Here is a 25189-nt window from a genome sequence, read left to right on the forward strand (position 1 = left end):
ATTGGGGGGGGGGGGGGGGGGGGGTCTTTTAGTTTCCATACTTCTTCCAGCTAACCCTCTTCCAATTTCAAAATTAGTCCCGAGGCCTAAGCTGACCTAGAAAGCTGCTTCAAAGCTGAAGTGAGTTAGCACACACTGCTCTGTGTGTTTGCTGCTCTGACATTGAAACATGTTTGATACAGTAATCCCTGCTGGTGTGTTTGGTATTTATTTAAGAACTACCTTAGAATGAACTTAGATTTCTGGAAAGCATTTAGCTTTGAAACATGCAAACCTGTTTTTAAACACTTTATATTGTGATCCAAAATGATTGTGAATCAGAAGCTTTTTTCAGTGCTTCACATGACAACCTAATGGGCATTTTGTGTTGGTGTTGCAAATCCATCAACATATTTAAGCTGTCTATAAATGTCTAGGCAATGACTGGGCTATATGTGGTCTAAAAGTGAAGTGTAGTAAAAATCTGAGTCTTGTTTAAGACGTCAAACACCATGTAGATGAGATTGGCAACATGCATCTTAATATTTTTGAATATGGTCTAAAAGGTTAGTTTTTCATTAACTCAATTCAGAAATTGAAACTCATCTATTAAAAATACAGCTTTAGTTTGTATTTTTTGTTGTTGTTGTTTTGGCTCATAGCTAATGCAAACCCAAACTTTTGTTTCTTGGAAAACTAAATTTCAATACAGAAATGTTGAGGTATGGCTGAAACAAGGTTAGTTAAGACTGCTGACCCAACCTGTTAAGCAGGTAGCCACTGACACCATCCTCAATAAAGGTAAGTCACAAATAAGGTAATTGCTAAAAAGGCTGTGCTGTATCCAAGCTTATGGAAAGTTGAGTGAGTCAGTGCTGCCCCCCTCCCCCAAATTAACAAAAAATAAACACTTGAAATCTATTTATTACTTGAGTTTCACATCTACAACTACATTACAAAAAAATAAACTCTTGGATGACATCCTGATTGATTGAGCTTGCATCACAATCCTCTTTCTATACAAGCAGTACTGAACAATCTAACCAGCTGCAAAGAAAGACAATATCAGCTGTTATTTCAGCTGAGTCCATTAACAGTTGTATGTGAGTTCTGGTTGAGAATTGAGATCCATCCATCATCTTTCATTTGGTAAAAACATGATAGATTGTAATAAAATATGTAGAACAAGAATATTTGAATTTGTTCACAGTTATGAACATAAGCAAAACAGGAAGTCATTTGTTATTTTTACACTCATTATTTTATGTATTTTCATCTGATTATCTGATAACTCAATTCAACGTTACCTGAATTTCTGGCACATCACTTCTAAGGTGGATGAAGAGAATAAAGTTTTGTGGCCTTGGAGATAAATATTTGGTTTTTGCTGTTCTTTAAGCTAAAAAATCAACATTTAGGAATAATTACCAGCTTTAACATGATAGATTAGATGAAATATTTCTGTATTTGACTGTGTTCATATTACCTGTATCCAATTATATCTGACCATTTATTTTTAGGCAACCATCTACTGCCATTTAAAGCAAATAAGCCTATACATGAGTTTGTTCCTCATTATGTCCTCTAATTAAGTGCTTTAAATCTTGTTTCTGTGTTTTTTACTTACTGAAGCTGAGGCTCTCATCTCTTGCTCTGGAGCTTTCCCAATTCACAGACTCCACAGCAGGCAGCTTCTGATGACTCCAAGGCTTTTGGGAATGACGACTGTCACAGACTTCTGCACAGCAAGTTTGTCACAATCAGACGAGCTAATTAGCCTTGAGCATTAAGATCAGTCTTGTGGAGGTTTGAGAGAGACAAATCTGAAAAAAAAAAAAACAGCAACATATGGTAAAGACAGAAAACATGAAAAGGAACAATAACCAACAAGAACATTTTTAAATAGGAGCAACATATAGAAGGCATACATCTAAGATACATGTTAATAAATTGCAACTCACCTAATTGTGGGCAAAACAAAGAGTTCAATTAAAACTTTAATGCAAGCATTACTGTGATTATTTTTTAATAAAAAAGGCTATCCTTAAATTGGCTATGGTTTAATTTAGCCTTCATGTCCTTGTCTATATTAGGGAGTGAAAATGCTGCATAATATCTACAGTGTAATGCAATTCTATATCCCAGTGTGTATTATAAATTTAGCATCTGTTGCATGCATATTGAAAGGGCAGAAAAGATACAGGCGTGAATAACTGTAACTTCATGTGCCCTGTCATATTTCAATATGCAGGTGCAGAGAAGACTCGATTTCATTTCAAAACCATCTCCGATACCCTAGGTTACACAAAAAAATCTCCCGCAGAGTCTTTGTGAAGTTTGCTGCTCATGCAAGATTTGGTAAATCTTCTCAAGCTGTCTGGGACAAAGTTTTATTCCTTTTCATTTGATCCCCTTTGTCTTCCAACAACACACAGAGAAACATAATGTTTAAGAATTAAGTCCTTTGGGTGTTAACCAGAAGCGGGGATGGCTTTGGCTGTGTCTGATTGGTCAGAAACATTTTAATAATGTAACTTTTTGTTTGCATAAAAAGTGTGTGATTAACTAGAGAATAACAAGATAATGACAGCAGCAGAAAACTGACATAATCAAATGCGCTGAGAAATGCTAGTGTGATTTTAACTAAACAATACATAAGCAACTTTTCCACATTTTTACATGAAGTAAAAGAAATAATGAATACATCAATATTTTTCTAATAGGGATATTAACATTACATTTACACCAGATGCTGGCAACAACTAAAGTAATGCAATAAATGCAAAGAAATTGAAACTGATTCATTGATTATTATACAGGTATGTAACTAAGTAGAGTGACAGAAGGAATAAATAGTAAGCACATCAAGAAAGGTAGGTACAAAAAGACAGCAAACAGAAAATACCTGAATTCTGCCAGTATTTAGAAAACAAACCTGCCCCTAGTCAGTGCTAATTAATATTATTATAAATATTAATATCGGCTACTGTAGTCCTAATTGATACCCTGTTGAAAGTTGTCTCATTATTAAGGTATCACACAAGAAGCATCTCATGATGAGCAATAAATAGACAAAGGTCTCACAAGACCTTTGCAACCCCATTGTTTCAAAGCATACTAATGGAAGCATTTGAGAAGTATGTCTTAACTCCTGAATGTTTCATAGAGCACATTTGAGGCCGTAATCCAGATTTAGAAAGAACATAATTTCACTACAAATGATTGATGAAAGGACCACTCTCAGAAATCTTTAAAAAACTGCAATGAATAGGTAGGGTTTTCCATGAAAACAATAAATAACAACATCAACACTCACAAACCAAGGCTCCACCGATGAAAACAAAGCATTTTAAAAATAGTTTAATGTTTGAACTACTGGAAGCATATAGTTTTGTTAGAGGGGTCTGAATGTAACTCTTTTGATTTGCCCACACCATGTTTGGAGGCGACAAGAGACTCTACATCACCCAAATCCAATAGTTAACTTTGGTGGTGAGAACACCATAGTGTTGGTCTGTTTTTATAGGATATAGTATATGTAGACTTCATTTAATTGGATGAAGGATGAAAGAAAAATGTACCAGGTCATTCTTGATTTTGAAGATGAAAGAAGGAAACTTTTAATTGCTTTTTAGCGAAATAAAAAGAAGTGTCTAGAATGGTCCAGTCAATCACCCGACTTGAATCTAATTAACCTTCAATGGGAAACAAAATGAATAACAGACTGCAGAGAACAGGCCCTCAGAACCTTCAAGATTTGAAGATAACCTGTGTAAAAGAAAGGATCAAAACCAAACCTGAACAATGCATATATCCAGACACATTCCAAAGCTGTCATTACCAAAAAGGCATTTCTATTTAGTGATCACCTTTAGTGAGATTGTTAAATACTTATTCCCTGTGGCATTCCACTTTATTGCACAAAACGTCATTTACAGACTAATTTGTTGTGACCACTCTGTACATTTTGAATATTGGGGTCATACCGACATGCATGGGAAATTTCATTTCAATACCCTCATTAGAAATACATTTACTTAGAAAAACATTGTTGTATTTCATATTTATTTTCCCCACTGTACATAATTATGCGCTGTTCTATGAAAGGTCCAATATGTTTTGGTGCGCAACATGGTGATCAACTGTTTTGTGCCACCAGAAGTATTCAGGTCTAAAAATTGGCCATCATTTTGCTCCATATCCCAGGCCACTGTACAATAAAACCACCCAGCCTCATGCAAACCCACAATGGGATCCCTTTTAGATGCTTGTAGGGTTTTCTAATGTCTGTACAAGGCATAGTTTGTTCTTTACTAACTGATTTAACTGCTTCACCAACTGCCTGTAGCATCACAGCTACACTTGTAATGGCAACACATATGACCTATGCTGTACATTTTAAATGTGTTGGCTTTTTGCAAATTTCAGAATTTCCATACAAAGGGCCTGCACCTAATTTTGTTTTTCAGTAAGAATTTATTGTCGAACAAAATTACTTCACAACATTTGTAGATCCTGCAGATCCTTGTAATCAATATTAATTAGGAACTTTTGCTTATTGTAAGATTGACACAAATAAATGAATGAATATAATATTAAAAGGAAATGAATGATCTCTCTGTGAATGGTGCATATGATTTGCTGTATGGATGTGCTGTTAATATAAGCCAATATCTGTGGGACTGAACACGGTACACCTGCATTTAAAATCACATTTTCACTGGTTTAAAGTTTTCGAATAATACATTATTAACAGACTAAGATATGCTGGATCAGACCGACTAAAGAAATGTTTTTTAAGAAAAATTAATTAGTAGTCCACTCATGAATGACCGGAGCTTGTCCTGGTACAATGTGGCAAGCTCAAGATGTCAGCAGGGAACCTCAAGGTTATAACTGTCTCATCAATTTCCATGCAACGCCAGATGTCTCTGTCTTTGAGTTCTTCCTCCAGAGAGCTTGCAAGTCTCTACATCTGAGACATGCAGAGACTGGGGTGGAGACAAAGGCCCTAATAAAGACAAGAAGAGAGCTGGACTGAGGTCAATATGAGAGTAGGATGGATTTCAAATTTGCCCAGTGTACTTAGAAAGGCCCAGTTCTCATTATAATCTCTTTTTTTCTGTGGGTTGGAATTGAGCGCAGAGACAAGGGTTCAGGATTCATCTGACCACTCTTATAGAACTGCCTTGTTTCCAGTCATTGAGCTGGAAAGAATAGCCAATATCTCAAGAGTAAGAGCACATGGGCAGAGTCTCAAGTAAAGGCAATGAGCTCAGCATGCAGGCTGACTCTTCAGATGAGTCTTTGTAGCCTTCTCACTTGATATTTCCAGTTTAAAACTTTGCCTGTTCACCCAATGAGACCCCAGAATGTGTATAATCTAAAATAAAAGCAATTAAAAACCTACAGAATTTAATAACAGATCATTTAAACTTAATTTCTCAATGCTTCAATTTTGCTGGAACATTTTTGTTTTTGTGAACTTGCGAACTTGATTATTGCTCAACTTATCCTGGCAGCAGTTTACCAGTTTTTAAGTGGTTTTGTCAGGGTTACTTTTGAAATGATTAAATGAAAGATATATTTAAGGTGTTCTAATAAAGCAAGATCATATGGTCATGATACAGATTTATTATATTTTGTTCGACATTCACCTGAAGTGTGTGGCTGATTCCACTCAATTAAGATCTGTTTATTTCACATGCAGAAACTCTCCTTTTACAGGAATCATTTATTTTAGTGTAGAACATTGAAAAATATTATAAAGCTAATTTGGGGATTTAAAGTTTGAAGCAGCATTGGGAATATCCTAGGCCCAAGGGACTTGTATAAGCTGAGTGATCCTCATACTGTCTTTTAAAAATTAAGTCTGGTAGCAAAAATGTATTTGGTTAATCTTTGAAAAAAACATTAGGGTTAGGGCTAGTTTTTTAGAGGCTGTATTAAGTGACGGAAACACCACTGTTCTAATCAGCTTCCACTAAAACCAGTAATAGCTTCTTTAATTCAAAGGCAGCGCAGTGTAATTAGACGATCTGCCCCGTTTGGTTGTTTGGATTTTCTCAAGAGAGCCTTCATGTCTCTCTTTCCCCAAACTTTCACAACAATACCTTTTCCTCTTTATACTGTGGCTCATTCTGTATTTAAAAGTTTATTTCATTGTTGCTTCTGGTATGACTGATTTTAATATTTTGGGATTAGACAGCTCGCTGCCTCCATGTAGTGCCTGATATAAAGTGAGATGGTGTTGAGCTCCACATTAGCTCAAATTGTTGTAAAACTTTAGAAGTTTGAGTTATTTTAAGTGGGAACATTTTTAAACTGCCTGTAAGCTTTGTTGGCTAGCAAAAATGAATCTGATTATCTGAACTTAACCACTGCCTGCTGTCCACTTCTACCAAGACATTGTTGTTAAATGTAGGAGAAAAGATATGTATCTTTCCCATTACAGACAGAAGAAGGAACATTTCTTGGCACTTAATTTCTACAAAATTCAAGTAGAATAAAGGTGTAAGAGTGTGGGAATTAGACAGATGAATGTTTCAATGAGCATGATTGTTCTACTATACTTCATACCCTAACTATCCTCATCTTTACATAAAAGACATGCAACCTCAGTCATTCGTTATAATGGTCATCGAGCATGAAAATAATTTCAAGGGGAGCTCAGGCAAAAAAAAAAAAAACAATACTGGTGCCTGTAGCAAATAGAAGATATTTGTCAGAAACACACCAGTGGTAGTGAAGATAGATCAGTGCATGACACAGCTTTAAAACTGCCTGCAGATGTTTTAATAAGCCTAAACTCATTGAGTAATGACTTCATTGCCATGCTTTCTGGCATCTCTTTTATCTGAGTTCTCTCTAATGATGTGATTGCATCATCAACAAAGAACTTCACATTTAAATTTAAGTTTTGGATTTATGTGATAAAAAATAATTTCATTTAAAAGATCCTAAGGAATACGAGACAGCTGAAACACTGCCTTGCAAAAGTATTCATTCCCCTTGAAGCTTTTTACATTTTATCATGTTACGACAACAAACTTCAGTTTATTTTAGGGATCAACATAAAGTGGCACATCATAGCGAAGTGAAAGTAAAGCATACATGACACATTAAAAAAACTAATTTAAAAAGTGTGGCATGTACTTGTATTGAACCTGTGAGTCAACACATTGTTGTGCCACCTTTTTTGGAATCTACGTTTACCAACTTTGAACATCTGGACTTTTTTTCCAATTCATCTTTGCAAAATAGCTAAAGCTCACTAAGATTGCAGAAATAGCATCTGTGAACACCAATTTTCAAGTTGCCACAGATTCTTAATTAGATTTAGGTCTGGATCTTGACTGGGCCATTTGAACACAACTGTGCTTTAAACGAAACCATTCATTTGTAGCTCTAGCCATATGTTTGGTGTTAGTGTTGTTGTGACTATGAATCTGAAAATATTATTTAATATTTAATGTTAATATTTTATCAAATAATATTTCGGTCTGTTAAGGGTTGTCCTGTGAATACCAGCCCAGTAAGGCGATGGTATTAGGATAAAATAGAAAGGTGTGAGACGAGCTCTGACATTATTGAACAACGTAAACTCTGCACATTTTACTTAAAAGGTATCAGAGTAAAGAGAGCAATATGCAAACGGATTACAAAAGAGCATTTCATATTTTTCAGATTTTTATTTGTAAAAGTCCAAAAACCATGTGTCCTTTACTTGCCACTTTACAGTTATTCACTACTTTGTGTTGGTCAGTCACATAAAATCCCAATAAAATACACATCATTTAAAAATGTGAAAAAATTAACAAGTACTTTTATATGTATTATATTCATAGATTGGCAACAAACTGAGCTGCAGTGGCTCTTTTTTATTGTCCTTTGAACAGCACTTGAATTTTGTTGTTCTGAAACCTTGATCCGTGGTCAAAGTGTATGCTTTGCATGAGAATGTAAATTACCGTTTTGATGAATTTCTGAGATGATGAAGGACAACAATGCAATCACGAAAACTGTTAATAATAAATTACAACGTCTTATCTCCGGGTCGTGATCATGACACTTGTTCCATCTATTGCTGCCTTTTGTCTTTCGTTCTGTCAAGGGGAGACAGTGCTGCTCTCTGACCAGTTTGAAATTTGAAATACAAAACAATTTCTATTCAGTTATCCAATTCTTGGATGTGCTAATGTTCTTATAAATTGTATAGCAACAGAAAGAGGTAAAAGCAATTTTGTGCACTTATTTGTGAATCTCAGTGTCATTCATTAAATAATTTATCTCTATTTCTTTTATTGAAATGACCATCTCTTTTCTGTTACCTCAATCATCAGGGGCCACTAAAGACATGGGCAAAATGCTTGGTGGAGAGGAGGAGAAAGACCCTGATGCTCAGAAAAAAGAGGAGGAGAGGCAAGAAGCATTGAGGCAACAAGAAGAGGAAAGGAAGGCAAAATATGCAAAAATGGAAGCAGAGAGAGAAAACCTCCGACAGGGCATCAGGGACAAGGTAAGAAAATACTTCCAGTAATGCAAGTCTGTTTTACATATATTCTTGGCCACATAATAAGTTTGAAATCACAACCTAAAACAAAATAAGTAAGTAATTAAACAGAAGCCCTGGAAGCACCCTTTCTTTTATAAAAAAAAATCTGCTAACACTTTCTGCCTTTGTCCTTTCCATGCAGTTTGTCATTAAACCCCATGTTAAATTAATTCAAATTATTCGCTCAGGTTCTGGTCAAAATTAACAGATACAGACTTTTGTAACCCTGAGTCTGCACTTGAGGCAGCAAACATAGATATACAGGTCCTTCTCAAAACATTAGCATATTGTGATAAAGTTCATTATTTTCTATAATATCATGATGAAAATTTAACAGTCATATATTTTAGATTCATTGCACACTAACTGAAATATTTCAGGTCTTTTATTGTCTTAATACGGATGATTTTGGCATACAGCTCATGAAAACCCAAAATTCCTATCTCACAAAATTAGCATATTTCAAAAGAAAAGTGTTTTTAATACAAAAAACATCAACCTTCAAATAATCATGTACAGTTATGCACTCAATACTTGGTCGGGAATCCTTTTGCAGAAATGACTGCTTCAATGCGGCGTGGCATGGAGGCAATCAGCCTGTGGCACTGCTGAGGTCTTATGGAGGCCCAGGATGCTTCGATAGCGGCCTTTAGCTCATCCAGAGTGTTGGGTCTTGAGTCTCTCAACGTTCTCTTCACAATATCCCACAGATTCTCTATGGGGTTCAGGTCAGGAGAGTTGGCAGGCCAATTGAGCACAGTGATACCATGGTCAGTAAACCATTTACCAGTGGTTTTGGCACTGTGAGCAGGTGCCAGGTCGTGCTGAAAAATGAAATCTTCATCTCCATAAAGCTTTTCAGCAGATGGAAGCATGAAGTGCTCCAAAATCTCCTGATAGCTAGCTGCATTGACCCTGCTCTTGATAAAACACAGTGGACCAACACCAGCAGCTGACACGGCACCCCAGACCATCACTGACTGTGGGTACTTGACACTGGACTTCTGGCATTTTGGCATTTCCTTCTCCCCAGTCTTCCTCCAGACTCTGACACCTTGATTTCCGAATGACATGCAGAATTTGCTTTCATCCGAAAAAAGTACTTTGGACCACTGAGCAACAGTCCAGTGCTGCTTCTCTGTAGCCCAGGTCTGGGGAATGCGGCACCTGTAGCTCATTTCCTGCACACGCCTGTGCACGGTGGCTCTGGATGTTTCTACTCCAGACTCAGTCCACTGGTTCCGCAGGTCCCCCAAGGTCTGGAATCGGCCCTTCTCCACAATCTTCCTCAGGGTCCGGTCACCTCTTCTCGTTGTGCAGCGTTTTCTGCCACACTTTTTCCTTCCCACAGACTTCCAACTGAGGTGCCTTGATACAGCACTCTGGGAACAGCCTATTCGTTCAGAAATTTCTTTCTGTGTCTTACCCTCTTGCTTGAGGGTGTCAATAGTGGCCTTCTGGACAGCAGTCAGGTCGGCAGTCTTACCCATGATTGGGGTTTTGAGTGATGATCCAGGCTGGGAGTTTTAAAGGCCTCAGGAATCTTTTGCAGGTGTTTAGAGTTAACTCGTTGATTCAGATGATTAGGTTCATAGCTCGTTTAGAGACCCTTTTAATGATATGCTAATTTTGTGAGATAGGAATTTTAGGTTTTCATGAGCTGTATGCCAAAATCATCTGTATTAAGACAATCAAAGACCTGAAATATTTCAGTTAGTGTGCAATGATTCTAAAATATATGAATGTTAAATTTTCATCATGACATTATGGAAAATAATGAACTTTATCACAATATGCTAATTTTTTGAGAAGGACCTGTAGATTACTTTTTCTTGGCAGAAAAGAAAAATATGTTTGCCATTCCATCTCCCACTGAGACAAAGTAACAATATTAGTTGATTTTACCTGTCTGCAGTACATTTGGCAGTTCCCTCACAGTTACGCTGTGTAGACCTGATGTCCAGTCAAAAATAATAAATACAATTCGTTCAGGTTGTTGCGGCTTACAAGATTGTTTCCTGGGAGCTATGCTGGATCTTTCAGTCCATTAGAAAGACACCACCCTTGGTGGAATAAATGTAAAAATGCAACAGCTGGGTGAGAGAAATCATTTATCTGCCTTACTCTTAAAATATATCATAAAACACATTTGTTTGGATGTAAATATTAAATAAAATTATTCACCATATGAGCTACAGTGTCTTTTAGAAAGTGTATTCATAGTCCTTTTACATTTAACATTTTTTTCACATTACATCCACAAACATCAGTGTATTTTATTTATGTTTATATGACAGATGAATACAAAGTACAGTGAAATTGAAGAAAAAGGATGCATGTTTTCAAAATTTGTCACAAATAATAATCTGAAAATAGTGCCTGCATTTAATTTTAAGCTTATGATACACCTATATAAAATCTATTTCAACCAACTGCCTATAACAGTCACTTAAATAATAAATAGTCCTCCTGTGTGTAATATGATCTCAGTATAAATTCAGTTGTTCTGTGAAGGCTTCACTTTAGAAACCAAGAAAAACAGAACACAGGTCAGGGATCAAGTCTTTGAAAATTTAAAGGAGGGTTAGGTTGTAAAATATCCTAAGCAATGAACATCTGCTGGATGTTCCACCATTTTTCCGAAAAAGAAAAAGGTATGGCACAGCTTCAACCAAATCTACCAAAATATGGAAATCTGCCTAAAATGTCTGGCCAGGGAAGGAGAACTTTACCCATGGTAACACTGGAGCAGCTGCAACGAATCCATATCTCAGGTAGGAAAACCTGTTAACAATACAGCTATTAGTTTCCACTTCATTAAAATAACCTTCATTGACCTTCATTGACACAAAGAATTTCATCATTATAGGAAAGTAAAAACACTGTCTTGTTGTCTACAAGCCATGTAGTGGACATGGCAAACATATAGAAGAATAAGGTCGGGTCAGATGAGACTAAAGTTAATCTTTTCTGACTTTATGCAAACACTTGATTTGGCAGAAAAGTAACAATGCATATCAACATAACTGCACCATCCCCAGGGTGAAACAAGGTGGTGCCAGCAGCATGCATTCCCTTAGCTGGGACAGGACATACTGTCTGATTCTGGCAGAGGTTCACCTTCGAGCATAACAAACTAAAATTATCATCCAGAGCTACAATGGAATGGTTTAAATCAAAGCATAATCAGATGTAAGAGTGGCCCAGTCAAAGTCCAGACCTAAATCTGTCTTAGAGTTGGTAGGAAGACATGAAAACTGATGTGTAGTATTTTTCCATCCAATCTGACTAAGCTTGAGCTATTTTGCAAATATTTTCATTTGTGTATGTTTCTGGGTAAACACTGAAAAATTGTTTTGTTGTAGGGTTGAAAGCAGATGCACAGCATACATTTCACATTTACATTTGTGAAAAAGGGAATCTGAAAACCATGTACCCTCTTCCTTTCACTTTACAATTATGATCTGCTTAAATCTGGTCCATCATAGAAAATATTAGCATTCAGATGAAACCATTTCTATTGAACACAGCAATAGACGACTTGTACTTTCATATTCTTACTTAGAGCTGTGAATGAAAGCATGATTATGGGGATTTATATTGGTAGCCGAAAGATGCCAAAACAAAATCCAGTGGAGCTCTTTGGCAAATAAAGAACAGTCCATCTCCTAAGCTTTATGCATTCCTCTGCAGTCTAACTAAGATTATTAGCTCAAATTAGGTAATCTATGCATAAAACCAAAATTAGCCCCTTTAAGATTTAAATGGATTGATTTTTCTGTATTTTACTGATGATATTTCATACTGCTAAGATGTTCTTGTCTTTGATACATTCATGATTAATATTTAATTACCCTGATCCAGCTTCTAGTAAAATATTACTCTTGAAGCTGCTAATAATGCATTAAATGTTTGACAGGAACACTCTTTAAAGAGTTTGGAAATCTGCTCGGAACTGCAATGCGTAAACAGTGGAAGGGGAAAAAAGATGGGAGTGAAAGTGTGATTCGACAGCATATCTTTGGGAAGTGTTTGATTTTAGTGAGTGGAGTGGGGCTGACTAAGCATGACGTTCTTCACTTCAACTAATGCAAAACTTTTGTTGCTTTGGAATAAGCCTGAGAGCAAGAGAGAGTCTGAAGAAGACAGATTGGAGAAGGCCGAGTTGAAGCAGCATGAGGGAAAAGCACAGACAAGACCTCCAGCAGAGATATTTTAATACACAATCGCATCAGTGGTCTTTCAATTGTTGGAAACAGTTCCCAAGTTATATGTTGATTCTTATTCTTACAACTTTTGGTCAAAGCATTTGGCCTAAAGGGATGATTTGATTTTATTGCTATTTTTTTAAACTGTTTTGTTGAATTTCTGCTCTTATCATCTCCATCTGTTAACTTCAAATGTGACCGCTACTGTTGAGTACAGTTTTGGATGAATGTTTTCTCAAACTTGCTATAAGACAATCAAATTCTATATTTAAAACTTATGACTTTGTCATTTAATTCATCTCTAAGATCCAATCATTAATTAGGCATATTAAAAAAGACAATGAAAAACAAATGCTATATTTAAAAGCTCAGACATGATCCATGTTAGTTGATTAAACTGTTGCATTATTATACGGTCTAGTGTTCTTGATAGGTGTATTATTTCATTTAATTGTATTTGTTTATTATAAGTTAATTTGCATTGCTAGTACCTGATGTCAATCAGAGCAGACTGGCCTTTGTGGGGATGTAAGAAGCTTCTCTCAGGTTTTTAGCTTTTTATTATAATAATTCTTTTACATAAATCCTTATATCTGCAGGCATTAGTTAGCTCTTTCATGAAGAATATAAAATGAAAACTGTTCTTTTAAAAGTAAGTAATATTTCATTAATATTTTCTGAACTTGCCATTGGCCATATGGCAAAGACTTCTATTATTTAATATTTTCTTACAAGAAAACCAATATTTGCTAAAGATCACATGAGAGAAATTGTGTTGACTTAAAGAACAAGTTTAGTCCAACTTAGATGTACCTTAATTGAACTACCATGCCTTGGCAGAGAGACCCAGAAAGATGCTGGTTCCCTCTTGTAGCTATAAAAACCATAACTGGTTCCTGAACATGTTTCCCTCTATTACTCCTCGGTCAACTGCCTTTTTGTGTGTTTAGGCATCTTGTTTGTACAATATTTCATTGTATATGATAAATTATGCATCCAATCACCTGACTTAACCAACATCTGCTCAAGGAGAAAAGAGGGCCATGATGAAAATGAAGGACTTTCTCTTCACAGCAACAATCTTACACTCTTCCTGGTGGATCCCAAGGCATTCCCTAACTTACTGAATTTGCTGATACCTTCAGCAAATTCTGCATCTGTTGCAGGGGCATACTCCTGTCAGTGCGGCATGCCCTGAAAGCCTGCAAAATGAGCCCTAACCCCCTCAATTGACTCCCTAATACAGAAAAACAATGACTTAACTCTGTGCTTTCCCTAGAGGATGAAGCTGATTATAACCAAGGAAGCTCATTTCGGGCATTAGAATGGGGCAGTCCACAGAGATTTATATTCATATTAACATGAACACATCATGCAGTTAATCCAAATTTGTCAGATGCACTTCTATGATGCAAATCTTTCAATTCATCACATCCCAACAGTGCTTTATTGGATAGAGATCTGGTGAATTTGGAGGCCATTGTAATACAGTAAACTCATGGTGCATTATCCTGCTGGAAGTAGCCATCAGAAAATGGGTAAACTGTGGTCATAAATGATGGGCATGGTCAGCAACAATGCTTAGGTAGACTGAGGCATTTAAATGATGATCAGTTGGTTCCAAGAGGCCCAAAGCATGCCAAAGGATATCCCACACACCATCACACCACCAACAGTATCATGGACGGTTGCAATGCATGGCAGGATGCATTCATGCTTTCATGTTTATACCTGATTTTGACCCTACAATCAGAATATACCATCTCATTAGTTGCTTGTGGGGGAACCTAGTGTCGTCTGCTGTTGCTGTAGCACGTGCTTCAAAGTTCTATGTATATTGCCTTCAGAGATGGTATTCCTCATGACTTGATTGTAAAGATTGGTTATTTGAGGTTGTCTTGCCTTTTTATCATATCAAACCAGCCAGCCCACCCTTCTGATCTCTGACATCAACAAGGCCCAATTTCCACTGACTAGATCTGCTGTATGTTTTTACTATTCTGTGTAAACCTGAAAGATGGTTAAGCATGAAAATCCCAGCAGATCAGCACTGCCAGACCAGCCTACCTGGCACCCACAACCATGCCCTAGTCAAAGGTCAGCATTTTAGGCATCGCCTATAGATGCATATATGCATTTGCAAAAAGCAACTCAATAGGTGTGCCTAACAAGTGGCCAGTGAGGGTAGATGGACCAAGCAAATCATACTGTAGATTCTAGGCAGAGACTCCTCCTCTGACAAGTCTTTAGCTTGGCAGGAAGATCATTTAGCATCTTCATATCCTCTCATTTAGACATCCTTGTAACCTAAATCAAAAATGCAAACAAACATTTTGACTGCCTCTGTTCAGTCTAAATGCTGATAATTTAGTAATATCATTCCTCTAAAATATTTATGGCTCCAGAATCCTATAAATGTCTGGGGGGGCAAAGAAGCAAAGAGATCATGGAGAAGGCTGGATGTTGTTTCTTTATTCTGCCTCTACATTAAGCATTACTCCTCTTGCTGACCTTCCTGTGCCCTTCAACCTTTTCTCTCTTGTTCGGCTGTATTGATTTTCTTAACACCTCTGGTTTATTTTAATGTTATGATCAACTGGAGATCTCAAACCACTGAAGATTAAGGCATATCAATAAAGTGAGGCAGTCATGGCTGATTAAAGTTGGTTCTTTAAACTGCCGGGTCAGCAGTGTGGTTGCCTTTTCGTGATTTCCTCATATATATGAATTTGAAGGCAGTGTTTTTAACTTTCAGATGAAGTGGGAAATGAATAGACATATTGGGTTCTCATTTGTTGTAATACAAGCAGTTCTCTAGTCTGTTGGGGTGTAGAAGAGGCTGACCCAGAAAGCAGTACTCTTGATGTGTCGGTTCATCTACGTTCTGGCTTTCACCTATGGTAAATCAAAAGAAGAGAGTCTTTTCCCTCTGAAAAATTTGTCTTCTACAGGTCCTTCTCAAAATATTAGCATATTGTGATAAAGTTCATTATTTTCCATAATGTAATGATGAAAATTTAACATTCATATATTTTAGATTCATTGCACACTAACTGAAATATTTCAGGTCTTTTATTGTCTTAATACGGATGATTTTGGCATACAGCTCATGAAAACCCAAAATTCCTATCTCACAAAATTAGCATATCATTAAAAGGGTCTCTAAACGAGCTATGAACCTAATCATCTGAATCAACGAGTTAACTCTAAACACCTGCAAAAGATTCCTGAGGCCTTTAAAACTCCCAGCCTGGTTCATCACTCAAAACCCCAATCATGGGTAAGACTGCCGACCTGACTGCTGTCCAGAAGGCCACTATTGACACGCTCAAGCAAGAGGGTAAGACACAGAAAGAAATTTCTGAACGAATAGGCTGTTCCCAGAGTGCTGTATCAAGGCACCTCAGTGGGAAGTCTGTGGGAAGGAAAAAGTGTGGCAGAAAACGCTGCACAACGAGAAGAGGTGACCGGACCCTGAGGAAGATTGTGGAGAAGGGCCAATTCCAGACCTTGGGGGACCTGCGGAAGCAGTGGACTGAGTCTGGAGTAGAAACATCCAGAGCCACCGTGCACAGGCGTGTGCAGGAAATGGGCTACAGGTGCCGCATTCCCCAGACCTGGGCTACAGAAAAGCAGCACTGGACTGTTGGTCAGTGGTCCAAAGTACTTTTTTCGGATGAAAGCAAATTCTGCATGTCATTCGGAAATCAAGGTGCCAGAGTCTGGAGGAAGACTGGGGAGAAGGAAATGCCAAAATGCCAGAAGTCCAGTGTCAAGTACCCACAGTCAGTGATGGTCTGGGTTGCCGTGTCAGCTGCTGGTGTTGGTCCACTGTGTTTTATCAAGGGCAGGGTCAATGCAGCTAGCTATCAGGAGATTTTGGAGCACTTCATGCTTCCATCTGCTGAAAAGCTTTATGGAGATGAAGATTTCATTTTTCAGCACGACCTGGCACCTGCTCACAGTGCCAAAACCACTGGTAAATGGTTTACTGACCATGGTATCACTGTGCTTAATTGGCCTGCCAACTCTCCTGACCTGAACCCCATAGAGAATCTGTGGGATATTGTGAAGAGAACGTTGAGAGACTCAAGACCCAACACTCTGGATGAGCTAAAGGCCGCTATCGAAGCATCCTGGGCCTCCATAAGACCTCAGCAGTGCCACAGGCTGATTGCCTCCATGCCACGCCGCATTGAAGCAGTCATTTCTGCAAAAGGATTCCCGACCAAGTATTGAGTGCATAACTGTACATGATTATTTGAAGGTTGACGTTTTTTGTATTAAAAACACTTTTCTTATATTGGTCGGATGAAATATGCTAATTTTGTGAGATAGGAATTTTGGGTTTTCATGAGCTGTATGCCAAAATCATCCGTATTAAGACAATAAAAGACCTGAAATATTTCAGTTAGTGTGCAACGAATCTAAAATATATGAATGTTAAATTTTCATCATTACATTATAGAAAATAATGAACTTTATCACAATATGCTAATTGTTTGAGAAGGACCTGTATGTGCCTTCCTTTGGAGGTTTTCCAGGCACATTCTGCTGAGAGGAGGCTCCATGAGCAGACTAAGAACCCACTGGAAGCGTTTATGACCCTTCTGGCCAGGGGTTCCCCAGATTGAGCAGGCGAGAATCACTGGAGAGAGGGATGTCTATGTTTTCACCCCTGGACCTGTTATTTCCACATAAGCAAAACATGGATGGATGGATGGATGGATTTTTATTTCACTTGCAGACAATAAAGCAACGAAAAGTCATCCATCTAGGAAATTACATTGGAACAGCTCCATAAAACTTTTTTTTTTCATTTGGCCCTTTTGCCATTTTGTACCTTTACAGTTTTGGTCATTTTTCATAACCACCTTTTTTTTTGATGACCTGAAGGAAATTAGATTTGCAGCAGACATCACGAACACAAATTAAAAAAGTCTTATATCATCTATAACATCAACAGTCACTCCCATAAGCACAGCAAATTTCAGGAGAGATACACCAACAATAAAAACTGCTACTCCCAAATGCTGTTGATACATTTTAGTGCATGGTGAACTGTAAACATTGTATTTACTGCATTAAAGGGCAAAGTAGTCCAACCATGACATAAACATCAACACCAATTATATAGAAATAGGTATTCTTTAGTAAGTATTCTTTAAAATACTTAAACTGATACACAGTTAAGTACATTGGTACGAAACTCTTTATTAACCCCCCACAAAATAGAAGTCGGAATAGAGGAAAGGACAATGTGCAGGCATGAAATGGGAGAACAAATTGGCAAAAGGATAAAGGACCCAGGGTCTACATTAATCTTCTGTTTTGTTTCTTTTTTTTTTTACATTGTTTTATTTTTGTAAAGCAACAAATGTGAACAGAAAGCAGTTCTCTAAATCAAAATGTAAACATACTTTTCAAATCTGACCTACTGTTTGTTTCCACACTTGTTCCTGCAGTATGGCATCAAGAAGAAGGAGGAGAAGGAAGCCGAGGCAGCAGCTGCTATGGAGCAAGCCTCAGAGGGCAGCCTTACCCGTCCTAAAAAGGCCGTCCCCACTGGCTGTGGTGATGAGGAGGAAGAGGAGAGCATCGTGGATACGGTCATGAAATTCATCCCAGCCCCTCTGATGGATATGTTCAATAAAAAGTAACAGGGTTTTGTTTAGAAATACGGCTAACCTCTTATAACATCCTAATTAATGCTGTACCAGCATGTCCTACTCCCACCTGCCGTCACACTCTTGTCCACACACATCCCATCCCATTAAACCAAATACCAAGTGTCCTGGAATTACGCAGCGTGCCATGATTCTGTCTTTGAGCTAATCTAGCCAATCTTAGACAGTGATTCATACTTTAAATATCATGAACAGAGTTTCTGACATGATAATCTATTATCCTGTCTTACAAATGACAAAAACACCTACACAGATCTCTTTATTTTCAGGTAATCTGACAACATCTTTTCAACCCATTGCTCAGAAAAAGTCCAAACATCGCCAACAACCGCTTTTCTGTTTGTAAATAGCCTCATTGATATAAAAGAATACTATATATGAGTGAAATACGACATTTAACAAGATAACTAAGAGTATAAGCCATATTTTTAACTTTTGGGAATTATCCAAATCATTTTAAATTTAATTAAAATGTCCTTTATCCTTTTACATTCCTGCTGATCTTTGATACATACAGTGTATATAGATACATGCATTTTTATTGGTTCTCCATTGTGGGCGTTCACCTTTAATTTGATCATCATGTTCTCGTTGGTGCACAGTGAATGTGTAATATAAGCACTATATTGGAAACGTGTAAACCAGGAAGTGAAGGAATTTATTTGTAATGACATATTTCGATTTGTTTATTTCGTATGCATGCAGGGGATACCTATGAGGTGATGTATATATGGTGCATAAATGGATTCCATTTCATGTGTACTGATGAAAGAGAAGATGCTGGTATTTCAGGCAATAAATGGTCCTTCAAGACTTATTTAAGTAAAACATTTCATTCAACTTCATTGTACATTAAGAGATTACTGACTTATAGTACAAAATGTTCTTCCAGGGAGACAGTTTTTCTCCATATGTAAAACTTGTCTTAAAGCAGGAGAGTAAAATTCTATAAATTCAAGAAATTCACTGGTTATTATTGTCACTTAGGAAAATCTGTGTTTGCGAGTGTTATTTAATCTTCTTTTGAATCAGTATGTGTTTAAGTTTAACCTGGCTGGTTAATTTGAAGCTGAGTGTTCTATATCTGTGTTTTTCATTGTAAAAGAAAAAAAAAAAAAAATTTTACAAACACAACTACGTTGTGTACACACTATATGTGAACAGACAGTGACAATAGTGCAATATATTGTTCAAAATGAAGTTGTCCTGTGTCTGTTGGTTTAACAAGTGGGAATATAGTTCCAAAATCAGCAATAACAGACAATCTTCATTGTTTTGTGTTTTAAAGTTACCCCTAAATGTGTTAGTCGATGTTAAAGGCACACGTGTGTCGACATGATGTAGTAACAGTGAAACTTTTGTAGGTCCCATATGTTCAATTAAAACAGCAAAAAGAGGGAAGGTGGGACAATTTGCTTCATGTCATTAAAGTATTTTAATCACACATAAACTGGCATACACAAACAGTGTAATCTAATGGGGTACGCTAGCACAATGGGAAATTATTCACAAAACTTTGCCTAAAAGCTTCATGATCATACATTTTTTTAACATTGCATCATATATTCTGTTCTGGTAAAAAGCTGCACAAATGTAGACTTGAAGATTAAAAGTGATTTATTTTTGTTTGCATTTGTTTTTAATTTCTCTTCATTCCAGAGTGTCTTGTTAAACATTCCAGATATTTCCGACATTCCACCAGATTTATGCTGGTAATCCACTTAATTACAGATAAAATTCTAGTAGGCCACAGTCAATGCCTTCTTTGCCTTTCAGACTTTTACATCACAATGTACACCTTAAATCTATCTGTGCTTTTATAACAATCAAAAATAAAAGATTCAATCTAATCTACAGTGAAAGTGATGACATGAGTGCCAATGCTAATTAAAGGGTAATTTCAGCTGCCATGTACAGGAAAGTCCAAAATCAAATCTACGTAATCATCAATGTGCTTCTGAGAACAGTAATTTAAATGTTGTGGTACATTTTTTAATAAATATTTTGTGGTCCACTTGCACACAGTAGGTGTAGTCGTAACTGAGGTTTTCAAAACTACACATTTTGCCACAATGTGTGTATTCCTGTTCCTTCTAAATGTGATTCAGTTGTTATGTAAAATACAGTATACCACACAACATTGCTGTAATGAGCACATTTATTTAACATCTTGTGAATTCAATGCATTTGTAAATTGCCAGCCGCTGTTGAAAGAGTATGTTTGCAGTCAACCATCTCATAGTTGTTTCCATGCTTCATATCTCAGCTATAAGAGCAGTTATTTAATTATACCAAAGAATATTGATGTTGATAGCAGATTTAGTACAAGAGTTTTCATTTTTGTTTTAGTATATTCTCAGGTATTATAGCTTGATGTTTGATTAGTAGAAGTTAACTACAGCTGTTGTTAAATTAGCATCACTATTAAAAAACATTAGTAGTTTCACTGCTATCAACTTAACTAGTCAACAGCTATTATTATTTTTGAAAATGTTCAGCTAAATAATATTATGGTTTCCTGCAAAACTGTCGAGCAGCAACATCTAAGGTAAATTAGTTACATTTATTTTTTGTGTTTAAACCTGATAATATTTTAGTATCTAGGACTATACATTGACCAGTTTCATAGCTGGCAGTCTAGTTTATTACTAGAGTTACTGTACAGTTACATTTGATTTTTAAATGTTTAACTCAAGAATATTTTAGAAACTTAATTTACTTCCCTGAATTAAGCAGCCTTATAGCTTGCAACATAGTGTCATTGCCGTCAAGCAAATAATCATTCAGTTAACCTTGATTTTTTAACGTTTTGCCCAATAATACTTTAGGTAGCTGCCAAGAAGCAACGTGAGAACACCCTAAATGGTTACTCTATTTGCAAGCAAGCTACTTTAATCACAGGTGAGAACCTTTTATTGTTTTGTTCAAAATGTTTTAGAAAGCTACAATTACTGCCTTTAAGATGGTAGTTTCATTGCTAATAAGGTAATTTGCATCACAGCGACCTTTAATTTAGAATATCTTCAGTCCCAGATTATGTTAGAAACTGCAACCACTGCCTTTAAATGAACAGTTTCTTGGCTAGCAACCTTGTTTCCTTGCTTCTAGCAACTTAGGCTGCAGTGACCTTTAACTTCTGAACATGTTTGGTCTTAGAACATTTCAGAAAGCTACAAATACTGCCCTTGTAAATGATGCATTCATGATTTGCATTCAAAATTAATTATCAGACTCATGCTATGAAATTCAGTCACTATTTGTAACTAATATACCATCAAATACAATCATAAATACATTTATCATTATCATCCTATAAATAGAAAATGTATTGCTCTTCTACTGCCCAAACAAACTGCCCAAGTCATTGGGAAATATTTTGCTATGTAGTGCATGTTGTATCAAAAATGGACAACAATTGGAAGTCACTTATTTGTGTCAATCATACACCCATTAATAGGTTTTAAAAACTGCCTGAATATAAATAACATGGCTTCTAGAAGAATAATCCTTTGATGTGACTTGAATGTAACTGTCTGCTGTTTCTCTCTTCTTGGATCTGTCTCTTCTCTGTTCTGTATGTGTTGAGGAGATGCTATTTCTGGTGCAGTTTTTTTCTTGTCTGTTGTCAGTCCTGTGTCTGTTCTCTGGTGGCTGGTGTTTTAAGAAAAAAGAAAAAAATGTTTATTTGGTGCATTACATTGTACTGCAACATCTCCTAATCCTTCTTCCGCCCCCTTCCTCTCTGTATCCTCCTTATGTGTTGACAAAAATGTATGCATGCTTTCGGTGTGCGATTTAGGCAAGGTTGTGGATATAAACGTTGTGTCCTCTCTGTTTCAAAGCTCCACCTGTTAATCTCACTGCATGCTATTTTAGAGAAATATTTCAATATGTAACTTTCCTGCAAAGATGGAATCACCGCACACTGAAAATAAAGTGATTTCATATAATTTTTCATAGTCTTGTGTTTCTGCATTCAAACTGCAATATACTGCAGGGTTCTGACAGGTAGAGGCCTGTATTTCTGGATTCTGGTGAAAGATCACACTTAATTTGTGAGACTAAGACTTAACCTTACAGTTTTGGACCATCCCATTGCATGACGATCAGTATGCAAAGACCTTTAGTGTAAATCACATGCTAATGTTTCTGTCGGTCAATCATGTCTTTCATTTAAAAATGGCTTTATTTTTTTCTTTTAACTGGGATTTTAACATCAGTCAGTCAGTCAGTCATTTTCTACCGCTTATTCCATAGTGGGTCACGGGGAAGCTGGTGCCTATCTCCCGCAGTCTATGGGCGAGAGGCTGGGTACACCCTGGACACGTCGCCAGTCCATCGCAGGGCAATTTTAACATCAATAAAAGTGAAAAGGGCTGTAAACGGAATATGCTGTGTTGTTGAAATTATGACTGAAGAGAGACCTGACTTGTGATTTTATCAAAATGATGCCATTGTCAGCTCTGCCATATAGGCTTGTTTGTTGTTAGTGCATCAGTGATATGAGAATATCCCAAAATTCTACATTATGCAAATCTATCCATAAAAGAACTAGGAATCACGACTTTTAAAAATGTTTTATTGCTACACTGAAAGAAGCTAATTAAAGTAGAATCAATCAACTGGCATGCTTTGACATTTTTCAATTGATGCCTAATAAAGCTTTAATTATAAATTAGGCTTTTTCAAAGACTGTTAGCTTTGTGCTATTTTTAAACTGTCATAGAAATGTTCATATTAATGCAAATTGGAGTTTATCTTCCATGTGGTTTATTTCTACAGTGAAAATTCCTTGTTAATATTGTGTTTCAAACATGACAACCCAGTCAATCATATACATATATAGTAAAATTATTTCTCTGCGCATTAAAATGTAGGCTTTGTGTTGTTCTCTGTCTTGGACCAAACTAAATTTTTGCAAGGAAATCTTGACCCATTTTGATTCAATATCAGCTTATTAAAAGTCAAGGACAGCACTTTATAAATAATATACATTCAATACTCACTATAAATAAGATTTATCAAGGGATTCAAGCTAAATTGATTTACTGTTCTTGTTTTTAAATGTCAGATTAAAAGATTAGACTTCTTTGTATTACAAATTGTGGGGAGGGATCATTTTATTTTATAATTCTCACAGTTAATACAGTTGGAGGTATAGTATGGATGTTCAACTATTTGGACAAGGTTTCTTTAGTGAGGAGTTCCGAGTCTTTGAGGCACAAAGGTCTCTTTGCCATTGAACTCCCTCCATATATTATATATAAGAATGAAGTCAGCACTCTGGCTGGGCCACTCCAAAATATTATATTGCTTTAAACCTAAATCTGCCAGGGGTATGAACACGTTTGGTCCTGACTGTGCGACTGGATGGTGGGCAGGGCCAGGGAGTTTATAAGGTTAGGCTTTGCTCCCAATGATAACTCCTTAGCGGCATCACTAGCTGCTTTCTTGCAATAAAGCGAAAGTGTCAACTACTCCATAATCCAGACATTTGGAAACAGTCCAATGCTTCTAAAAATGTTACAGATTCTAGTTCAGTAGCACTAAAACAGGCAACAGGAACAAAAATATAGATCATGATACATCATGACTCAATACCACTAGCTTGATATTGATTTTCATCTGAGTTATGACTGACTTCAGAATTTTCATGACCTCCTAAAAGCAATATACTCCAGATGTAGATTTGTGTTGGCTTTGCAACCAGCCTTCAATCATACATCTTACATTTTGACACTAATTGACAACAGCAAGGTTTTCTGTGGCTACTTTTTCACCATTGAGTTGCTCTGATATTCACCTAATCCACCTCTACTGGACAATGTTAAAGGCTACAGACCCGGCTGTTCTTTTTGCAGTAGGACTACCATATGTTTGATGGTTTGCCTGCGTCGCTGCCTTTTTCTTCACTTCAGGCTGTTGAACATACAAGAGCACTGCCTCCTTAAGTACACCAGCAGGAAATGGAGGTATAAATCAATTCCATTAGTATTCATGCTTTGAGGTAGCCTTTTCAGACCAAGCTGCCTTTGTGTTCTCTTAAGAGCACTCTGGCTGCAGGAGTCATAGCTCTATTGCTGTCCTGTAGACATGAAACAGTCACTGTCAATTAATCGCTCTCCGCTGGGCACTGGCTCTCAGTTATATACCACAGCTGGTATGCACCAACCAGAGTTCAATTTATCGTTTTTCATTATTTTAATAATTAATAAAGCTGATTACAATCACCGCAATTGTTAGTTTTAATTTTCTTTTTTATGTAAAAAAATGTAATTTCTCTTTTTGTGTTAAAATCTTGTGTTTAGATAACATAATTTATTGATCAGATTTTGGCAGTGAAGACAAACTGAATAAATTAGATTTTAAATATTTTGAAGCTTCACTTTTGATCTTCAGTTTTAAATAGTTTGTTAGTGAAATAATCTACAATCATCCTAATGGCATTTTTTTTAGGAGAAAAGGATAAAGATAAAATCTATTACTTTATAATCTATTATAATCTATAATTATTTTACAAAAATGGTGTCAGTGATTTAACTATTGGGGCAATATTAACCATTTTCAGGCAGCATTAGGGATGAGCTGCAGCCACATTGTTGGGAACGAAAAACAATGTCTTTTGGCTTTTCAAAACTAAATTATGAAATTTTTACACATCCACACCTTTATATTATAGACACAGTAATTTAGTAAAAGTATTATCCATCCTTCTGATGGATTCCAGATTCTAGGTGGTGCAGTTGGTAGCACTGTTGCTT

The 25189-nt window shown here is 36.6% G+C and overlaps 1 protein-coding gene across 3 annotated transcripts in view; it reads left to right on the top strand.

The window, feature by feature from the left end:
- The window catches only part of cplx2 (complexin 2), an 88928-nt gene extending 66550 nt beyond the window's left edge, over window positions 1-22378 (top strand). For all 3 annotated transcript variants that reach the window (XM_047354215.1, XM_047354214.1, XM_047354216.1), the window contains exons 3-4: window positions 8322-8497; window positions 18207-22378. In XM_047354215.1, the coding sequence (XP_047210171.1) occupies window positions 8322-8497; window positions 18207-18401 (371 nt within the window). In that variant the 3' untranslated portion in view covers window positions 18402-22378. The remainder of the gene's footprint in view (window positions 1-8321; window positions 8498-18206) is intronic.
- Window positions 22379-25189: the final 2811 nt, after the last annotated feature.

Source organism: Girardinichthys multiradiatus, chromosome 23 (assembly GCF_021462225.1).
Source record: "Girardinichthys multiradiatus isolate DD_20200921_A chromosome 23, DD_fGirMul_XY1, whole genome shotgun sequence".
NCBI lineage: Eukaryota > Metazoa > Chordata > Actinopteri > Cyprinodontiformes > Goodeidae > Girardinichthys > Girardinichthys multiradiatus.